General features: G+C 61.4%; 3 protein-coding genes across 9 annotated transcripts; 1 reads left to right on the forward strand and 2 right to left on the reverse strand.

Annotated features, from left to right (window-relative positions):
* Window positions 1–1,387: 1,387 nt before the first annotated feature.
* Window positions 1,388–5,144, reverse strand: LOC118256365 (chemerin-like receptor 1). The gene is made up of 2 exons (XM_035563285.2): window positions 4,552–5,144; window positions 1,388–3,678 (listed from the first exon to the last, which is right to left on the reverse strand). Exon 2 carries the CDS (start codon window positions 3,659–3,661, stop codon window positions 2,576–2,578), a length of 1,086 nt encoding a protein of 361 aa, XP_035419178.1. The 5' UTR covers window positions 3,662–3,678; window positions 4,552–5,144; the 3' UTR covers window positions 1,388–2,575.
* A 329-nt stretch (window positions 5,145–5,473) lies between these two features.
* On the forward strand, window positions 5,474–11,200 carry SHMT1 (serine hydroxymethyltransferase 1). 6 transcript variants are annotated; one of them, XM_035563283.1, is made up of 12 exons: window positions 5,474–5,603; window positions 6,311–6,431; window positions 6,912–7,057; window positions 7,420–7,535; window positions 7,615–7,775; window positions 7,910–7,991; window positions 8,197–8,409; window positions 8,621–8,737; window positions 8,893–9,015; window positions 9,306–9,422; window positions 9,577–9,687; window positions 10,248–11,200. In XM_035563283.1, the coding sequence occupies exons 2-12, from the start codon at window positions 6,333–6,335 to the stop codon at window positions 10,415–10,417; spliced, it is 1,455 nt and encodes a 484-aa protein (XP_035419176.1). In that variant the 5' UTR covers window positions 5,474–5,603; window positions 6,311–6,332; the 3' UTR covers window positions 10,418–11,200. The 6 variants fall into 6 exon arrangements, with proteins under 6 accessions (XP_035419176.1, XP_035419175.1, XP_035419177.1 ...); XM_035563282.2 differs by having other exon boundaries at window positions 5,488–5,603; window positions 8,893–9,422; XM_035563284.2 differs by lacking the exon at window positions 8,893–9,015 and having other exon boundaries at window positions 5,488–5,603.
* Window positions 11,201–12,610: 1,410 nt separating this feature from the next.
* SMCR8 (SMCR8-C9orf72 complex subunit) lies at window positions 12,611–20,526 on the reverse strand. Of its 2 annotated transcripts, XM_035563277.2 has the most exons (3): window positions 18,049–20,526; window positions 15,620–15,911; window positions 12,611–13,037 (listed from the first exon to the last, which is right to left on the reverse strand). In XM_035563277.2, the coding sequence occupies exons 1-3, from the start codon at window positions 20,418–20,420 to the stop codon at window positions 12,897–12,899; spliced, it is 2,805 nt and encodes a 934-aa protein (XP_035419170.1). In that variant the 5' UTR covers window positions 20,421–20,526; the 3' UTR covers window positions 12,611–12,896. The 2 variants fall into 2 exon arrangements, with proteins under 2 accessions (XP_035419170.1, XP_035419169.1); XM_035563276.2 differs by having other exon boundaries at window positions 12,611–15,911.
* Window positions 20,527–20,708: the final 182 nt, after the last annotated feature.

The following is a 20,708-nucleotide window of genomic DNA, read 5'->3' on the forward strand; positions in this document are numbered from 1 at the left end:
GACAAACATGAGTAGCAGAGAGAATGAACAGCCTGCCTTCTGGTTAGGAATGAGGGACTACCATAATTATCAATGTGATAATGAGACTGAACACGAGGGAACTCGATAGGGGGGAGATTTATCTTGGAGCCAGTCCCTGGGCATCCCAACCCCGTGCTGATGTGAGCTTGGCTTCTCACAGCACAGAGGCTTGGGATCAGACCCTGGGTGACAGAACCATTCCTATCTCAAGTGCATCCTGCGACACAGCGATGGCTGTGACCCGGTGGTTACCACAGATAAAACATTCCCTTCCCCGTTTTTTTTCCCCAACAGTATTTTGACAGCACTCTCAGAAATGGCCACCTGAAAGCTCTGTAAGTCCCTTCCCCATCGTGCAGGGAGATTTCGGCTTTGTAAAGACACACTATTTTGCTTAGCCATGATAATGTGCCTCTTAGATTGGAGACAACTTCTGGGAGAGATATCGTGCACGGGAGAGGACAGTTCAGTTGTGGCTCTGAAGTTCTCCGATGAAACAGGGCCGGGATGCCCTAGAGAAGGTGGTGCTCTGTAGGGCAGTTACCTCCCGGTATTGCAGTGGCAATTCCTTAGCCCACCCAGACACTCTGCCTCATTTCAGTCATGTCCCATGGGAAGTCCGTACCCACCTTGCATGCCCAAACGACCCAGAAAATTGCTTCTCTCCTCCCACAAACTGGGCCAATGCTTCAAGCCCTGGCCTTCGAGGGTGCTGGGAGACACGACAGGAGGCCAAGGCCTTTGTCGCAGTCTCGGAGACGTCTGTCACAAGGAATTACGTGGGCTCTGCAAACAGATGAAGAAAACCCGAAAGAGCAAACGACGGGCTGCACAACCTTGACACTGCAATCAATGCTGGAGTTTACCACCAGGAGCAAGCAAACAGCCCCGGCGTCGCACGCTGCCTAGCAAACATTGCACTTTTATCTGCGTGACAGGCAGCAATTTGTGGCAAAGGGTAAAGCTTGCTGTTCGCTCATGCTTGACATATGGATGGTCTCGTTACATTCCCTGATCTCTGTGGGATTATGCATGAATTTAAGGTTAAGCACACGCGTGCCGGCAGGATCACGACCTTCATTTAATATTGCACGGCCCAGCAGACCCATAATTAATCCCTACCATGTTCAAGTGACAGCTCTCACTCAGTACAGTCATCCACGCAGAACAGCGAGGCGCCTGTAAATTCATACAGTCAGGCTGGGAGTATTTCATCTTTTTATCTAGTTGCTCAGCTCAGGCGGATTACTGAGTGTTTTATCACACAGGCAACACAGCAGGCTGGGTATGTTTTAAATAAGTTTAATGGAGTTTAATATTCGTTCACCAACGGTACAAAAAGTCAGGTTTCAGCTACCTAAGGACAAGAAGGATGTCAAACACACACAGACAAGCATTGCTCAGAAATATTTAGGCTGCACATCAAACCCAAGTAACTGGAGCGCAATCTTATAATTCATCCTGCCACACATCTGCAGAGAGAAAAGATGAATATTTTACTGGCTAGTCCAGATCCTACAGAAATACACGTTACTATTTCATTTAACCCTGTTTCTTTAAAAGATGCGTCTGTGAGAGTGCTTCTGGATGGATCCCACTGCATGTCCAAGCTGCTTCTTTTTAATTTAATCAGTTTTTACTTAAGCTTTAGCAGCCCGTGCACCAGACTGGTATGATACATGGGAAAGGATGCTTGTTTTTTTTTTTTTTTTTTTTACAGATTTAATTATAAGGGATTTATGGAACAGCTCTCTCCCCTTCCATCCTCTTCTCTGGACAGCCTCAACACCGACACAGCTGCACCCGATTTTGCCCCCTGGTGGAACCCCAGAATTTTTGCATCTTGGCAAAGACCGGCTGCCAGGAAAGCCTGGCAAGTGCAGGGACAAATTCTCCCAGCAGCTCGCCTGCCCTGTACGAGTGCGCTGCAGGCAGGTGTGCCCAGCGGAGGAGCAGACAGGATTTGGCCCCGTCTGCCTCCCTCGGGCACGTACAAGGTGACCCTGGGCTGGGCTCGGCTGAGGCCGTTTCTCACGGCGTGCAGGGCGCCGGAGAGTTCCCTCCTTGGGAGCCCTGGGAAAAGAGGAACATAAAGGGAGCCCTGTCAGCAGTCACAGTCCCACTGAGCTTTATAAAGGGTTGCCTGCGAAAATCCAGGAGCTGTGACAGACCGGCAGCACCACCCACCCGGTGGTTGCCCCCCCAGCACAGCCCCCAGGGACGCCGGGAACTGCAGCAGTTTTCCAGCAAGGCAGGGCACAGCCCGAGGGGCTTTACACCCAGCAAAAAGGTGGGTACATGGAAACAGGCAGCCGAGGAAGGGGCACGGGGAGGAAAATGCTGCTACTCCAACTTTCTGCCCTGCTGCAGCTCCAGACAGTTTTCTGGTTAAGTCTTGGTAGGACTGAGACGACCCCAAAAAAATCAGATCAGCTTGTGAGCGTGCATGGCCCTTCGCAGCCTCAGTCCTGCAATTACAGCTCTGAAAGGAGGGGAAGCTGCAGAGAAGGGAAAGGAACTGCCCCTCCAGCCGTGCCGGCAAAGCAGAGCACGCTCAGGCCCTCGGGACCTCCGCTTCCGAAGCAGACCTGGACTTCCTCCTGCTGGTCAGGCTGGCCAGGACCGAGTCCTCGCTGAAAGCCCCTTCGAAGGTTGACAGGATGGACTGGCGGAACTTCTCCTTGAAATCCGGCCCCACAAACACGTACAGGATGGGGTTGATGCAGCTGTTGAAGAAGGCAAGGCTGGAAACCAAGGGGATCCCTATGTAAAGGGCCATTTTCATCTCGTGGCTGGAAGAGTTTTTGGATATTTCTAGCAAGGAGAAGACGTGATAGGGGAAATAACAGAGGAAAAACGAGGCCGTGACAGCAATGATAATTCTGTACGGCTTGGCGGAGCTGGCTAACTGCCTGCTTTTCAGCTTGACGGCCACGATGCTGTAGCAGAGGAGGATCACCGTGAAGGGGATGAGGAAGCCGCAGAGGAATCGGGTTATGATCATCGCTTTGTGCCGCATCCTCCACAGCCTCCGCGTTGCCTCGGACGTGTAGTCATCGGACAGCGCGAAATTATTGTAGCAGCTGGTGACGTTCCTGGAGCTGACCACGGTGTCACGGAAGACGAGGTAGGGGGAGCTGAGGAGGAGGGCCAGGACCCACGTCCCCAGAGCAATCCTGGCCGCCAGCTCCGGGCTCCTGCGGTTGTGCGACCACACGGGAAAGGCCACGGACACGCAGCGGTCCATGCTGATGACCGTCAGGAGGAAGACGCTGGCGAACATGTTGAGGAAGGCGATGGTGCTGTTCAGCTTGCACAGGAGCTTCCCAAAGGGCCAGTGGAAGCCCAGCGCGGTGTAGGCGATGCTGAGGGGCAGGAAGAAGGTGAAGATGAAGTCGGCGATGGCCAGGTTGAGGAACCACACCGAGTTCACCGTCTTCTTCATCTTGAAGCCCGCAATCCAGATGACGAGGCCGTTGCCCGTCACCCCCAGCAAACAGGCGACGCTGTACACCACCATGGAGAGGACGTGCATGCTCTTCTGGAGGCCGGAGTAGTGATCGTGGGCAGTGGCGTTCCCAGGAGGCACGGTGGGGGAAGTGCCCGGGAAGGGCGATGGGGAAGAAGAGACGCCCTCCATCGCCGCAGGCCAGAGTCCTGAAATCGCAGCAGCACACACTGCTATTAGCTGCAGCTCCTACAGCTCAGGAGAGCAAGTCTTTGCTAGCAACTGTACACAAAATGTATATACAAAGCTGGAATATCCATTTAATATAACTTCATAACAACCATCCTTCTCTATAGCGTCTGCAAAGCTTCAGAATGGCAGAAAAACGTTTGTGAGGCGCAAAGAATTCAAGCAGGATTGAGCAGGATCCCAGTGAACCAAAACAGAGGGAGGAGGGTACTCTGAATGCCTTGGGCTGATCTGATCCCGACACGTCCCAGAAGGGACGGTACTGACAAGAAGGGGAGCCATCTGAGCAGAAACTCAGCAACCGCGGGGGCAACCCCCACTGCTGCAAGCAAAAACCCAGGGATGCATCAAGACAAAACCAGTTACACGTCTCCTGGGAAGTCCCTGCTTCCCTGCAAAGCTCGTCACCACTGGGTGACTGTTGGTGGGCTGACCGCCAGCCCACCAACACTGCGACACATTTTAAGCCAGAAAATAAATGATGATAAAATAGATTTTTTTTGCTTGCAGCTCCTTCCATGCCTGAAGGCCCACAGCAGCCTGGGCACTGTGGGGCAGGGGGGGTGGCATGGCCTGTGAACGGCCACACGGCCCCGCCACCGCTCTGCACGTCTCAGGAACCACCACCGCCCGAGAAACCAGCCCAGGTTTTGCTGTCGGTGGTGTCAGAGCACCCCCGGACAGCCCACAGCAGCTGTCAGGGGCCAAAACCAGAACCGTGGAAACCCAAATCGCACAGCTGTGACAAACCCCTTTGGATGAGCAATGCCAAATAAAGACAGTAAAAAGCTTCTAGACTGATGAAGCTAAAACACCGTTCCTTCGACAAATACCTTCTGAGGACGTGTCCTCTGCTAGGCAGAGCGATACCCAAGGTGTGTCCTGGTGCAACAGCCAGTCCTTTACCCAAAAACCTGCCTCCACGAGCTTGTGCTTCCCCGTGGCCGGCACCTGCCTCGGTAGGACCCACCACAGCGCCGTGCTCCTCGCCGCTCTCCCTCTGGCTCTGCTCTGTCCCCCCGTCTGACTCCCCTTTGAGACACCGCTCCTCTCCGCCGTGACTCACGGTGCCTCGCTCCATTTTTCCATGGCTCGGGCCCACGAGGCGTTTAGTAGGATCCCTCACTCCCTACCCTCGTTCCCCATTTTACGGTGCCTCGATTTAACCCCTGAAGCTCTGCCTGGGGCACGGCCTCTCAGGCCAGGTTGGCCAACCCACCTTGGGCCCGAAGCGTGAAGACACCACCACCCCACGCCCACCCGTGGGCCTCCCCCTGGGGCACCCCTCACCCCACAAAGCTCCACGGAGGGGTCGGGGCGCGCTGTGCTCCCCGCACCCTCACCCGCAGCCCACGCCACGACCCTGCCCCATGCCCAGCGGGACCCCCGAGCTCAGGACCCCACTCCGGCCATCACCCTATACCCGGGGGGGCCGGGAGGGGCAGCTGGGAGCCCCGCAGCCGGTGGGGACATGGGGTGCCGGGGGGGTCAGGGTGCCCTGGGGGGGCTCCGGGTGCCGGGGGGGGTCGGGGTGCCCGGGGGGTGCCCGGGGCCGAGCCCCCCGTGGCCGCCCAAGGTGACCCGTGCCCGGCGCGCCACGTGCCGGCAGCGCCTCCCGCCACGCCTCGGCAGCGACCAATGGGAGGCGGCGGCGGGGAGCGGGGCGCGCCGCGGATTGGCGGAGGAGCTTCCGGGGCCGTTGCACTACTTCATTGAGGAAAGGCGGGGCGAGGCGCTGATTGGTGGAGGCGCGGAGGGGGCGTGCCCGAGCTGCCTAGGGTAGGCGCGCGGCTTCCCGCGCGGAACCGGAGCGGGACCCGCGCCGTGATCGGGGCTGGGATCGGGAGCAGGATCCGGATCAGGGATCGGGACCAGGATCGGGCCGGTAGGGGCCGTGCGGGGCCGGCACCGGGGTCAGGGCCGGGGGTGGCGGGATGGGAAGGGGCAGCTGCTGGCCCCCCCCGCAGCCTTGCGCGGCCCCGGGAGCCTGCCCGAAGCCAGCCCCTGCCCCTTCCTCGCCGCCACCCGGCTCCAGCGGCTTGGCACAGGCTGGGCACAGGCGAGCCAAGCGGGGCGCTTAATAACCCGCTCACGGCTCCGTGCTAGCCGGCCGGGGGCACGGATAACGAGGCGAGCTGCGTGCAGCCGGGGGGGGGAGCGGGGCTGTCACGGCTGCTCCAGGGCTTGGGGGCTGCGTGGTGACACTCGCAGCGGTCACCCTGCGTTTAAAAGGTGAGACTAAGAGAGAGGGAAAGGTGTCGCTAAAGCTGCCGATCTGTTTTGCTCCGCTAAAACCTTGGACAGGGTAGGGGAAGCCCCATGAAGCTGGCTGGGCAGTGCCCGGGGGGGTCGGCGGTGGGAAGGTGCCCAAAACGGCCAAATCCACAACTAACAAACCGATCTGAAAGCGGCAGGGAAATATCGAGAGCCCTCAGTGCCTTCCGCCCCCAGCAGGCCCAAGCTGTGGTCGCTCCCCCAGCATTTCTGGGGAAGATGCAGGACGGGAGCAGACCACGCAGGGGCACGGTGCAGAAGCCCCCAGCCCCGCTGCCAGCCCACGCACGTGCCACCAGCTCCCCTCTCCGCTTGCAGGTGACGTTGGACACGGCAGCAGATGGCGAACTCGGCAGCGAACTCGGGCCTCCCTAGCGCGGAGCTCTGGGCCTCCCACAACAAGATGGTGATGGAGCCGCTCGACAGCAACGACCCGGAGGTGAGAGCCCCTTCATGGCGCAGCAGCCGCTGGGGACAGCGACCTCCTCGGGACAGGGACAGGGCCCAAGGCTGAGCTGGCGGGACTCGTCCATCCTCTGTGCGAGAGGAGAGAGGGCATCCTCCAGCCACCTGCAGCCACGGGGCTGTAACTTCAGGTCTGCTGCTCACACGCCCCTGCCTGAGGCTCAGACATCTGTGCCAGGCCCAGCTTTTGCTGTAGCCAGCCAGCAGTTGCCCTTGACACTAACCCAAGTGCCAGCTGAATTATCTGATGGCTGTATGGCAGCTTGAAGCCCCAAGATGTGGCAGGACACATGTGAACTGCTGGGATCAGCTGCACCCAGACGGGATCTCCTCTCCCTCCTGCAGTACCTTTCCAGGCTGCTCTCCGTTGCCCTGTCTCTTCTGAGGGTACATCCCGAGCACCCCACCTGCACGCAGTCAGCACAAACAAAGCTGTTTCTCTCCCCTCCCAAAGGTGCACAGCATCATCAAGAAGGAGAAGCAGCGGCAGAGGCTGGGGCTGGAGCTGATCGCGTCGGAGAACTTTGCGAGCCGAGCGGTCCTGGAGGCCCTGGGATCCTGCCTGAACAACAAATACTCCGAGGGCTACCCAGGACAGAGGTAGGGGGCTGGGGAGAGCCTGACCCACTCCAAAGCCTCGCAGGGAAGGGAGAGGAACCACCCACACCGCCACGTCCCCCTCGAGACCTTATCTCTGGGAAGGAAGCCACGTCCTGGTGCTGGCAGCCAAGCTCCCCCAGGGCAGGATTTGACCCTCTCAGCTCCTGTCCTTGGCCACATACTGGACGATCTCAGCAGGGTCAAAGCTGTGGCAGCTGCTGTAAACACAGCACCCTCCTGTTCTCCCCCACTGGCACAGCACCGGGCACACGTTTCTAAATAAATGGTTCGGTTTTAATCCCCTGAGGTTTGCTCTCAGCAAACACCAACCCCGCTGTAACCCGTGCCCTATTTTCCGGCAGGTACTACGGCGGGACCGAGTTCGTAGACGAGCTGGAAAGGCTGTGTCAGAAGCGAGCCCTGCAGGCGTACCGCCTCGACCCCCAGAAGTGGGGCGTCAACGTCCAGCCCTACTCAGGTAACGGTGCTGTCGGGAGAGCCAGGCTGGGCTGCGCCATCCCGACGCCCGTAACCGCCCCGGTGTGCTCCCACCGCAGGGTCCCCCGCCAACTTCGCCGTGTACACGGCCTTGGTGGAGCCTCACGGCAGGATCATGGGGCTGGACCTGCCCGACGGGGGGCACCTGACGCACGGGTTCATGACGGAGAAGAAGAAGATCTCTGCCACCTCTGTCTTCTTCGAGTCCATGCCCTACAAGGTATGGACGGAGAGCTGCTCCGGCTGGAGCCAGGGCACAGCCGTCGTAATTTCAAGAGGCAGTGTTGCTTAACAGCAACAGCAGCTGATCTCCAGCCACACCGAGGTGGCTGAGTCCTCCTCTTCTCCTCCCAGGTCAACCCCAAGACGGGTTACATCGATTACGACCGCCTGGAGGAGAACGCCCGCCTGTTCCACCCCAAGCTGATCATAGCAGGTAGGGATCAGCCCTTAAAACAAACTGGGGTCGCTCCCTGATGCCAGCGGGCTCCTGCAGATGACTGCAGCGCCAAGAGGCCTCTGACACATCCATGCCGGCAGGAGCTCGTGTCCTCACCTGGGTTATCCTGAGCTGCATCCCGGGCTGTCCCAGGGCCCCCCAGCACCCTCTCGTGTCCCCAGCACGTGCCATCTCCCCGCAGGCGTCAGCTGCTACTCGCGCAACCTGGACTACGCCCGCATGCGGAAGATCGCCGACGCCAACGGCGCCTACCTCATGGCCGACATGGCCCACATCAGCGGGCTGGTGGCCGCCGGCGTCGTGTCCTCGCCCTTCGACCACTGCGACGTCGTCTCCACCACCACGCACAAGACCCTGCGGGGCTGCAGGGCCGGCATGATCTTCTACCGCAAAGGTGCCTGAGCTGCCCGGGGGAGCTGCGAGTCCGAGCTCCTTCCTGCTCCAGCGGGAAGGGCAGGAAGGTCTGGGGCCTCCTGCGAGCAGCTGGGGAGCTTCAGAGGCCCGGAGCTGAAGAGGAACGACCTCGGCTCCTTCTCTGAGTCGCCACGGGGCGAAAGAAGGGGGCTGAGCTGCCTGGTGAGCCCCGCCGCCCTCCCCTCCCGCAGGCACCCGCAGCGTGGACCCCAAGACGGGCAAGGAAACGCTCTACAACCTGGAGAGCCTCATCAACCAGGCGGTCTTCCCCGGGCTGCAGGGGGGCCCGCACAACCACGCCATCGCAGGTACACAGCGCCGGGCTGGCTGCCCGGACTTGCGCTGGCAGTGCCGCACATCCCCACCAGCTCTCCCGAAGACCCTCCAACAACTTTTGGAAGCCCCCCAGAACTCAGCCCTCCCCCCCCGCCCCCCCCCCGCCCCGGGCTTTGCCTCCCCGCAGGGATCGCCGTGGCGCTGCGGCAGGCCATGACGCCCGAGTTCAAGGCGTACCAGCAGCAGGTGGTGGCCAACTGCAGGGCGCTCTCGGCAGCGCTGATGGAGCTGGGCTACGACATTGTCACGGGTAAGGAGCGCTCGGGGTCACCGGCACGGGGCCGGCTCCTGCGCACGGTCCCAGGTCCAAGCCAGGCCTCCAGGGTGTACGTGCACAGACGCGACGGGCAGGGCGCTGCTGTAGCCGTTCCTCAGGACTCCATGAAACTATTTCTTACCAGCTTTGCTAAGCAGCCCCTTCCCCAGGAAGGCACCCTTCTGCCCTCCAGCTCCGGGGCAGGCCCTGGTGAATTTCCCACGCCTTTTCTTGCTTTAGTCTTGATCGGGAGCAGTCTTTACCCCAACCTCCCGTCTTCGCAGGGGGCTCCGACAACCACCTCATTCTCCTGGACCTGCGCAGCAGAGGCACGGACGGTGGCCGGGCCGAGCGGGTGCTGGAGCTCTGTTCCATCGCCTGCAACAAGAACACGTGCCCCGGTAGGTGCCCTGTTTCCCCCGTGCCTCCTGCTCCCAGCTGGCCCCCAGGCCACGCAGAGCTCCCCACGGCGCTCCCAGCCCCGGGGGGCCAGGCCAAGTCCCCGCACATGGCGGTCACGGTGCCCGGCCCGGTCACTCCCTCGTTCTGCTGCAGGCGACGTCAGCGCCCTGCGCCCCAGCGGTCTGCGCTTCGGGACGCCGGCTCTCACCTCCCGCGGCTTCCAGCAGGATGATTTCCGCATGGTGGCTCAGTACATCCACAGAGGTGAGGCTGGGGCAGCCAGGACACCAGGGACCAGGCTCGTGGGCGTGCAGAGCCGAGTCGCAGCTCCAGCTGCAGCCTGGGCACTGCCCGGCTCCTCCAGGAGAGCCGCTGCACTGGCAGCAGGCAAGATGTGGGCTAAGCTGGGCAGCTTCCCCCCAGCAACTGGCGAGGGAGAGCACACGAGCGAGGAATCCCTGTCCCAGCTGCACATCTGGATGCGGGAGAGGACATCTGGCCCCAGCTGGGGCCAGCCCAACCCTCTGCAGCCTCCCCCCTACACTGGCAGGGGGCTGGATTAGAACCGCACTTCTGGCAGCCTCGGTGCAGCTGTCCTCACGGGTCCCCCGGTTCCCATTTCCCGGGACAGGACATGTTATGGGGCAGCGAGTGCCTCGCAGCCTTGCTCCTCCTCTTTCGAGCACCTCGGGGAGCAGCCCCAGCCCTATGAGAGCTGGGATTCCCCACGGCAGGGCTGGGAGAGCCGCTGGATGCAGCGGCTGCGGGCGCAGGCGGCGGTGCTGCGGCCGTGAGGGCTGAGCCAGGCGTCTTCCCCCCCGCAGGGATCGAGCTGACGCTGCGGGTGCAGAGCGACATGAGCCCCAAGGCCACGCTGAAGGAGTTCAAGGAGAAACTGGAGGAGGAGCAATACCAGAAGGAGCTCAAGGCACTGAAGGTGGAGGTGGAAGCCTTCGCAGCGACCTTCCCGCTCCCAGGGCTGCCTGTCCTGTAAGGGGAAGCACCCAGAGCCACGAACCCAGGACCACGGCGCGCACACACCCCCAGTCCCCGAGCCCAGCGCCCCAGAGCCTCCTCCCTGCTGCTGGCAGTGGCTCCGCGCAGCAGATCCCAGCAGATCCTCGTTCGGCTCTTCTTCCTCACCCCGTTTCGGAGGCAGGAACCCCTCTGAGCACAGCCCCCGCAGGGGCACACCACCCCTTCCAGCAGCAGACGTTACCGGCGGGTCTGAGCAGAAGGAAACCCCCAGCCTCAGACGGATTTGGGTTTCATCCAGCTCTGCCCGGCTGCGGGAGCAGCAGAGGAGGTTACAGCCCTGCCTGGCATGGTTATCTTTGCCAAAACCCCCCCCGCCCAGGGTGGCTGGGGGGGGGGTGGAAAAAATGTGAATCCACCCCCAGGAGCCAGCACCTTAAAAAGCCTTCCTGGCTTCAGCATCCCAGACTTGCCTTTGGACGCGTGCACCAGCTCTGCCTTCGTGCTTGCCAGCCTCCACGTGCCTTGACAAGGCCAAGCCTCGTCGCAAATCCCCCAGGAACAGCCCTCCTGGGCCTGCCGGGCCACCTCCACTGCTAGCACCAGCCCGAGGCTCCAGGGGTTTCTCAGACCTTCGGTGGAACCATTTTTTAATGAGCACAGTAATAATCAAGGAGTTAACCACAACGTATGACAAGAATTATAAGCTTTAAAGAATACAACCAATTTTTCTTTTTTTTTTTTTTTGTATTTCAAAAATATCTGAACCCAAATAAATAATTTTTTTTTTTTTTTAAAAGTACATTTCTCAGACTAGTCATTTGGTGTTAACGTCTGTTAAACTCTTGTGCAGGAACGCTTACGGCACGACACCGAGACATGCTTCTGGGATTTCTCCCGGTCACACTCGCTCTAACTACTGACGCAAGCATTCGGCACACACAGGCACGCACACGTAACTCAACATGCAGGAATAGGATACAGTGCTTTAAAATAAGATGAGAATTCATCGCAGCCTCCTGGCGGCCCTCGGAGGCAGCTCTGAGCCCAGCCCCATCCCCATCCACGCTCGCCCCGTGCCGGGGCGAGCAGCGGGGCTGGGTACCCTGTGTTTCTGCCTTCCAGTTAAACGCACCTCGGCGAGCAGCGGGCAGGTTTGTGACCCCTGCGGCTCCGGCAGCGAGTGCTAAGCTCCCTCGAGTACCAGGGTAGGGGCTGTCGCTCAGCCTGACGTTGTGCTTTCGGGGCACAGCGCGGAGCAGGCACTCTCCTTCAGCCCGTGCAGCCTGCCGAATTGCCGATCGATCACGTAGGTGCCTTTCCAAAACACTGCTACGAGCCCCGTGTCCCGCAGTGGGGCCTGCCCAGCTCTCCAAGACACCAAACCAGCAGCGGGGCCTCCAGTGCTGAATGAAAACCGAAAAACGTGCCTGGGAGGAGGGAGCCGTCAGCTCTCCCTCCTCCAGCGCCTCTCCCACCCCTTCCAAAATGGTTAATATTGCTCGAGTATAGGCAGTGCTTCCCTAGCCAAGGCAAGACAGCTCAGGAGCTGCTAAGAAGTGATTGCTAGTGGACGAAGGTAAATCCGAGCGCTATCCTCTGAGAAAGGAAACCTGTGGAGGGTTAGTGTCGCCTGCTCCTATGGCTGACCATCCTGGTGGCGGGGCTGAAAGCGGCTCAGAGCACGGAGCAAGCAGGGGGGCTCCAGAGGCAGGGGAGGAGAGGAGCGCAAACACAGCCCTGCAGCCAGCCACGGGAGGCCTTGGCGCTGATGAATCCTCCGGAGAAACCCGTCCCCCCGGCAGCCAGCAGCGAGGAGGGAGCCACAGGCAGCATGCAGGAGGCTCAGGGCAGGCAGAGGATCGTGGCCATGCACAGCACCGCCGGGGCTGGCAGAAGGGGGGCTGGCATCGCGCTGCGGCTGCGAGGAGCCGGCCCTGCTCGTGCTGGAAGGACGGCGGCGTGTGTTGGTACACGGCGCGTAACACACCGGGATGCTCTGCGGGAGCTGTGAGCACTGGGAGCTTCACTTGCGGGAAGCCTGCGGACGTTGGAAGCCAGTGAGGTACCAGGGAAGGTGAGGAAAGCGTCTTAAAGTGCCGACAGAGGGATCTTCGCCGCGCGGGCAGATCAGAGAGATGGAAAAATGAGCGAGAAGGCAGGAGCTGGGCTCCGGAACCACCAGCGGCACTCCGGCCCCCCTCCACTGCCACCTCCGTCGAGAGGTGCGGGAGCATCGGCGAGCGCAACTCCCCGCCACGGGACGGCGAGCTCAGGGGTTACCCGATCCACGTCCCGAGCCAGTTTTGGAAGGGCGCGCGCTCCCAGGCTCCTCACGGCCGCAGGTGACGCAGAGCTCCCGTTTCAGAACGGGCCACGGGCCCTGTAAAGCCCCCGAGGCGTCCTCCCGAATCCAGAGCTGCTTTGTGGCAGAGCGATGAAGCAGGTCAGGCGGGTGGAGGTGCAAGCGTCGCCCAGCACAGCCTCGCACGTCAGTCCTATCGGGTGGGCAGAGGGAGAAGCCAGCGGTGACTTGTCTGCCGCTGCACGAGTGCGGCTGAATCCTCCAGGTAAAGACCGCCGAGCGCGAAACCAGCCGTCCCTGGGCGTCCATCCTGCCCTGATCCTGAGCTGTCGGCCTGCGGGAAGAGAGACGTGAGCCAGCAGGAAGAGTCCGTCCCTTCCTCCTCAAACCCAAACAGCGCCAGGATGTCTTCCAGCACAGACCACGAGCCGCCGTGATGAACAGAGCCACGGGTCAGGTAGGGTGCGGGGAGCTGAGGACGTCCTGGTGCCACCTGAGGCGCTCCTTCCCCCGGGGAGCCTCGCCTCCAGTTTGGAAGTCGCTCAGATGCGCACGAATCGACACGAGGACGCCTCGAGTCACTTCACGAAGCGTTGTCTGCGGACACGGAAGTTTTTCACCAGCAGACCCGGCTCACACGCGACAGCAGCGTACGGGAGGGCGCAGAATCACGAAGGGAAAGGCTCTGAGCGCGCTGTCAGGGTGCGCGGCCCGTGCACACAGCAGCTGACATCCCGGCATACCACTCGCCTTCGGCAAAGGCAAAGCCGCGCCGCGCCCCAGAAATGCCCCAACAAGCCCCTCCTGACCTCGGAAACCTCCCTGGAGAGCACCACGAGCTCAAGCACCCCGACTGCCTCGCTGTAAGTCCCTACAAGTAATGCTAGTGTTTAAACTAAACCCTCTGCCCCGTCGGTTCGTGCCTCCTCAGCTCCCCGAGAGCCCTTTCCAGGCAGGGAAGAGGCGGCCGTGGGACCGAAGCGTGGATGCCGGCAGCAGGAGGAGAGCCCACCCCGGGCAACTCCCTGCCTTCAGGGCACGGGTTTCAGAGCAGTTATCCCAGCAAGTTCCAGCGGGGTCGAGCTCTTGCTGACAAGCCCCAGGCCACACAAACTTCGCCAGGCATGGAAGGCTCGCGTTCTGGTGCGGCACTGCCTCGCGCGATCGTGGTAAACAGAGGTTTTAAAAACAGGCAAAACAAAACAAAACAAAACCCAAAATCTTCAGCTCATCTTGTAAGACCACAGCTGTTCTCAACACGTAATCAGAAGAGTGCTAAAAAGAAATAAAAGCGAGGCTGCTTTCCCAGCAAGAGCTTTTTCTCTTGCTTCGAAGTGCCGCGGGGGCAGCTGGTACCGCAGGACTGGGACGGAGCAGGGGCTGCAGCCCCGGACAGGCAGCCAGCGACACCTCCCGGGGGGCTCCCAAGGGAAGCACTGGGCACGAAGCTCCCAGCACCGTCAGGAACAACCTCCCGGCAGCATCGCGGTGACGGTGGCACAGCCTTCCTGGCACTGAGAGCAACGCGGGAGCTTTGGAAGGGAAGAGCTGCGGCTCTGCCCCGTCCAGAACTACCCAGGAACGAGAGGTAGGTGAGCCATGGCAAAGGCTTGGCGATAAAATAAATCGGCACAGCCAGAAGCAGCACGCTGGGACGCTGACCCTGCTTTAGCACCAAGGTCAACTGCCCAACAGAAAGAGGAAAAAAAAAAAAAACCTGTATGGATACAACGTGGAACCCAGTCCCTTCCTCCCAGACCTCTCACCAGCTGGGCTCACCGTCACGCAGCGTATCTTCAGCTGAACTGCACCGCTCGCTTCCCCGTCACAAAAAGCCCCTAAAAATAAGGCTCCCGCCTCCGTTCAGCTCCCACCTCTCCCGAGGAGGCCCACCCTCGGCCTGAAAAGCTCTGAGGATTCCTGGTCTCCCTCCCACCGTTCTCGGCGGCTGCCCAGCACGCAGGAGGTGACAAACGAACAAGGCACGGTGCTACATTCACGGCGGTGCTAGCGCCAGCCTGCTCAAGGAGCCCCTTCCCTTTCCAGGTTTTAACAAAGCTGAGAAGCTGCCAAACGCTTTCCGGAGAGAAGCGGGCCTGCCTTCACTGCTGCCCCTCAGGCCCAGGGATTTTGGGAAGCGCCAGGAAACTCAGGAGATGCAGAGGGACACCGCCAGCTACCGCTTCGCGCAGGTAAGCGCCCGCTGCCGTCCTGCCAGGGAGCTGCTGCGGGCACAGCGGCGCCACCCCACGCTCACGTCGGGCTCTGCTGGGTTAAAACCTTCACCGCTGGGTTAAAACCTTCGCCGGCCTTCGTGTTTCCCCTCTGATCTCCAGCCCGGCTCCGCGGAAGGGAGCGAGAGCACTTAGGGCTCCGGCAGAAGCGTGGAGAGCGCTGCCTATCTGGGGGCTGCACCTCGCTACGCGCTGCTCCCAGGCCAGCCCATCTCCCTCTCCGTGCCGTAACGCCCCAGGGTGCTACCACGATACGCCTCGGAAGTTACCAGTGCCCCTCCTAACCCTTAGAAATGGAGCGCCCAGCGTTCCGCGTGACGGCACGCCTACGTTCTCGGCGACAGGAAACCTCACAAATTCAGCCCCCCGGACACTGATTTCTAGGGAGCAGAGATGCTCGCAGACACGCTGGCTTCTTTGCCCCTTCCTGATGGATGACAGCGACTGCAGACGGCATCAACGTCAAGCACGCGCGATGGGTACCAGGACCCGAGCGTGCAGGCGGACGGCCCACGGGACGCTAGATTTTGTACAAAAAGCTGGGAACATAGTCAAATCTGAGCAGGGGATTCGCCCCCTGGCCGGGTTCCTGAATGTACTGCAGCTTCAGCAGCTCGGCTAAATACTGTACAATTTTCAGATCTTCATTGGCGAGGCCCAGGTGGTGCTTCAGAAAGCTCACCCTGCGGCTCGCGACGGCTTCCTCCGGCTCCCTGTCGGCGACGGGAAGGTGCAGGTGGTGGCAGAAGGCGAAGAGGAAGGCTTTGGAGCACAGCTGGGTGAGGACGCTTTGGACGTGCATGTAGTAGGTGCTGCCTCGCTTGATCTGGGTGCGGTGGTCCGCCAGCCGGGCCACCACGGCGCCTTTGTAGAGCGGGCAGCGCAGGGTCTTGCTGTCGGCGTCCAGGATGCTCACGTAGCGGCTGTAGCGGCTGAGGGCGTGCAGCACGTTCACCCCCGCGGGCGAGGCCGTCCTGGAACGGCAAGAGAGAGAGGTCACGACTGGAGGAGACCCGAGGGACACGCCGCAGACCGCCCGCGCCCGCACCACACGCGTTTTCCCTCCGCCTTAACTACCCACGAGGTGTCTCGCGAGTTCACGAAGCCTGGCGTGGACGAGGACGGCCGAACAGCCTCCCCAGTCCGCCGGACCCCGAGGAAACCCCGACCTCCCCGCTCCAAGCACGTGTTGCCCTTTGGGACAGTTCCTCCCTCGCAGAGGCGAAAACGAGGACGGGGAGGAAGCGAAGCGACATCTCTGGCGACCAGAAGCGGATCTGGCAGCTGCTGGCAGCTCCTGGATGCGACAGCAAGAACCAGGAACCTCCCTGCCGCAAGTTCTGCTTTCCCCCCACGTGGCTGCTTGGGGAGGGAGCTGCCCCGGGGCGAGGAACAACCCCTCTGCCCTCCCTTTGCACAGGGAGCCCTCCGTCAAAATTCCCTGGGCATTTCTCACCCAGGTGCAAGCCCCCGGCACGCTCACCACGTACGATTACTCACCAAGCCTAAATTATCGTTATTTAAATGCAAGGTACGAGCCCACGCAACCTCTTCTGCTCCTCAGCTCCGTCTGGCTCGGATCTCCCTGGGAGAAGCAGCCCAGGAGCACCCCGTGCTGGTGCGAGAGGTGCCCGGGCAGCTCGGAGAGGTGCAGCACCCCTACAGCCACGCGGGAATCATTTATTTGGCCCCCCGAGTTCCTTCCCAAGGCCCCCCTACGAACGGTTTGCTGAGAGCACCTGCCTTAAACTCACCGCTCACCCTCCTCTCTGTGGAATGTTAATTAAATGACTGGCACGCGTTACAGGCAGCTCCTCAAAACGCTTTTGTTTATAAAAACGGCACCGAACCGCAAGCGTTCATCAGCCACCGAACACTCCGGGCTTCCGAAGACCTCACCAGCAGAGCTGGGAAGCAGCTGCCGGCTGCCGTCAGCCTCCCCAGCACAAAAACCAAGGCGAGCTCCCAGCTGGGGCGGTTCAGGCAGCCACAACCACCAGACACCAGGCTAAGCAGCCCAGGAAGCAGATTTCTGGATTTGGACTCAGAAACACTCCGTCGGGGGCCGTTCCAGCCGGGCTCCGAGCCACGGGCATTCTCCTCGCCACTCCGAGTCACCTTTGCCACCACGGCGGCAGCAAAGGGCGTTCGCTCCCTGCCGTACCTGCGCCCCGAGCGCCGGCACGCACCCTGGCCGCGCACACAGCAAGAAATCCTTTTCATAACAGCAACAAAGGAAGGGCCAGAATCTTGGGAGCTGAGCAATCGCTGCTTGCGAGCGTCAGCTCTGCAGCCACCTGCTAGGACCGGCTGCTGGAGGAGGGATGTTTGCTTCAGTGACGCTCTGAGCAGGAGTTTCCCTTGCATCTGAGCCGCAGTTCCACCTCCACGGCCCGCTGAGCTCCCCAGGCATTTTTTTTTCCCTGCACTAAAGCACATTATCAACCTATTTCCATACCCGCAGCCCTCCAAGAGGGGCCGGCAGCACAGCGAGCTTTGCACCTCTGTCCTTCACCAGAAATACAGGTGCCACAGGACATCTGCTCTGGCACCAGCTATTCCTCCAGTTCCTAACCAATTTCGAACCTACCGACCTCGTCGCTGCGTGCTACCGCCTCATTTGGGTTCGCACGCAGGAAAGCTCCCCGTACCAAAGCACCCACCTCAGAAGAACATAGCTAGAAAGGTTTTCTACAGCCAGAAACGTTGAGCAGAGTTTTGGAAGGAGCTGGGGAGGGAGCAGAGCGCACAAGCCCTCCAGGAGCGCTTTATTTTCAGGCCGGCCAGGAAACCGACAGGACTCGCGTTCCCTCCCCTGCTTTGCTAAAGCAAGACCTAAAACATCACGAAACCCCGTGGCCAACCAACCAGCCTGAGTCAGGCGAGCGCCCAGCAGATGCTTTGGAAGATGAACTCTCCGGCGAGGCTGGCTCTAAGGGAGCAGACCCAGCACCCTCCCACAAACGCGGCCCAGCAGCAGAAATGCGTGGCGGCGATCACGCAAAGAGAACGCCCCTGCACGCCAAACCCTCCCCGAAACTCTCGCTTAGGGGGCCAAAATTTTATCGTACGCCTCAACGCCAAGCAGCCAGCAGACCCCCCGATATCTACCTCTGGAGCCCGACCAGCTTCCACTTCTGGAAATCCACCACGTGCAGCGGGGCCGTGACCCAGTGCTTCACGGGCTTGGCGTAAACGCCGCAGTTGGGCACGAAGATGGAGAGGGCGGTCACGAGCTTCTTCACTATCGCCTCGTCCTCCCCCAGCACGATCAGGGTCCTCCCGCTGAGCAGGGAGTAGATGGCGGGGTGGGCGAAGGGGTACTGCCTGATGAAGCGCAGGGCGTTCTGCCCGGCTTTTTTTTTGTGCCTCTCGCTCGCCGGGCACGGGGGGTGAGCGGGCGACGGCGTGCGGTCGGAGCAGGTGGAGGCGGCGCTGCTGATGTAGCTCGTGGAGTCCGAGCACTCGTCCAGGCTGGTCCTGCTGAGCTCCCCGCCGCCCGCCGGGTAGCGCGAGTCGAGCTCGTGGGGAAGGAGCCCTCCCGGCACGCCGTCGGGGTGCGGGGAGCCGGCGAAGCCGCCGCACGGCCCCTGCTCGGCTTGCCGGTAGGGCTGCGGGGGGATCCTCACCACCCCGTCCTCGTCGCACAGCTTGGGGCCCAGGCCGGGCAGAGGCTCGAGGAAGCGGGGGCTCTCCTTGCCGATGCAGCAGGCAGAATCAACCTGCGCCGGGTTTTCCGGGTTCGAGCCGTCCTCCGGCTCGTCGGCGTCGTCCGGGTTTAACCTGGGGGTGAAGCGAAGGCCTCCCTCCTCGTCGTCTGCGTAAGGTTCCTCGTTAATGGCACTTGGGTAGCTCGCTTTGAAGTCTTCCGGGATGAGCGCCTCGGAGGGGCAGGTGCTGAGGACCTCGATGCTGTCCTCGCTGACGGTCCTCCTGCTGCCCACCTTGCTCCTGCCCGCCTGGGGGCTGGGGCTGATGGGCAAGCTGGCCTGGCTCTCCGATTTCGTCAGCCCCGACGCAGATTTCTCCGTTCCAAGAACCTCAATGCTCTCACCGCTGCTGATGCTCCCTTTAATGTCGGCATCGAGATAGTCCAGGTTCTCCTGGTGTTCGAAAGTTACGGATTCGGTCATCGCGGGTTCCGGAGGGTCGTCGATGTCCTGCTCCATCTTGATGGGCACGCACTCCACGCTGGACTTGTAGGACCCCAGGCTGATGACCACTTTCGGGGTGGGGGACTCTTCCGAACACTTTCTTTCGATGGCGTCTTGGCCAAGTTCCTGACAGCCTCGGTAGTGCTTTTCAGGTGCTTTTTCATCGAGAAAAGAGGCGTCTTCGAAGAGGAAGTTAGTTATGCTTTGCTGCTTCAAAAGCGCCCGACTGATCTGGTTTGTCAGGAGGTAGCACACGTCGCCCCTGAACGTCCTCTCGATCTGATGCAGCTGATCCAGGGTCTGGGTGAAAAAATAAATATCGCAGAGCTCCTCCAGCGTTTTCAGCTTCTTGTCGAAGCACTTGGCGGACTTGGCTTTGATGAGTTTGGGGGTGTAGGAGGGCACGTGGGAGTAGGGGGTCGTCTCGCCCGGCTCAGCGAGGTCGGAGGCAGCCAGGTCCTGGTCGCTGCCCACGCTGGCCTGGTCCGGGGCGCACTCGGGCTCGTAGGGGTGGAAGTCGGAGTCCTTCAGCTTCCTGTAGGGGTAGGATCGGATCTGCTTCAGCAGGTCTTGGTGCTCGATGATGGACTTCTCCACGCTGGCCAGCTCGTTGGCCTTTTCGATGGCTTGGGTGGTGTAGTACCCTTTGTCGTTGGCTTTCTTCTGTATCTCGGTCTCGCTGTGCAGCACGCTCCTGGTGTAATCGAGGTCCTTCAGCTTCTTCTCCAGCTCGCTAGCGAAAGCCTTCCTGTTCCCCGTCTTCAGGCACTCGGAGGCTTTGGAGAACTCGGCCGAGAGCTCCTGGAACTGCTGCATGATCTTGTGCTCGTCGGCCGAGATGTAGGCCATGCAGAAGGGCCTGACGAAGCCGCGGGCCTCCAGGTCGTAGAGCGTCAGGTGGTGCACGTAGGCGAAGGCGCCCTCCTTCGAGTCCCCCAGCACCACCTTGGAGTCCTCCACGAAGTTCAGCTTGGGGTAGGCGCAGCCGGGCGGGTGGCCCACGAAGGACGCCTGGTAGTCCACCGACATGATGCGCAGCGAGAAGTAGTTGAGGTCGAAGCTGCCCGGCACCTTGGCGTCATCGGGGACGGTGAGCAGGGGCTGCGGCCCCACCTGCTCCGAGAACTCGGCCACCAGGATGAAGTCCCGCAGGAACTTGGAGCCGCCCGCCCTGGCCCAGGGGCTGGCGCCGGGCCCGCCGAAGGGCGCCAGGGGCACCGAGTACTCCTCGGGCAGCGGCGGCTCCCTCCACGCCTCGGCTCCCGCCGCCGCCGCCGCCTCCTCCTCCTCCTGCCTCGCCAACGCCACCACGTCGGGGGCGCCGATCATAGCGACCGGGCCCGGGCTCCGGAGCCGCGGAGCCGCCGAGGCCGCACCGGGGCAGCCCCGGCCCCGCTCCCCTCACGGCCGCCGCGGCCCCGCCGCCATCTTGGGCTCACATGACGCCCGCCCCGCCGCCCGTAGGCCTCGCCGGGGCTTAACACCGGCCCGGGGCGGGGAAGGGAGGTTGGGGGGGGGGGGGGGGGGGAGGGGCGGCGCGGGGTGACGTGGGAGTTGTAGTTCTGGCCTCGCGGCGCCGCTCCAACTGCAGTCCCCCCCCGCCGCGCGGCATCACGG

This window comes from Cygnus atratus, chromosome 15 (genome assembly GCF_013377495.2).
Source record: "Cygnus atratus isolate AKBS03 ecotype Queensland, Australia chromosome 15, CAtr_DNAZoo_HiC_assembly, whole genome shotgun sequence".
Taxonomy (NCBI): domain Eukaryota; kingdom Metazoa; phylum Chordata; class Aves; order Anseriformes; family Anatidae; genus Cygnus; species Cygnus atratus.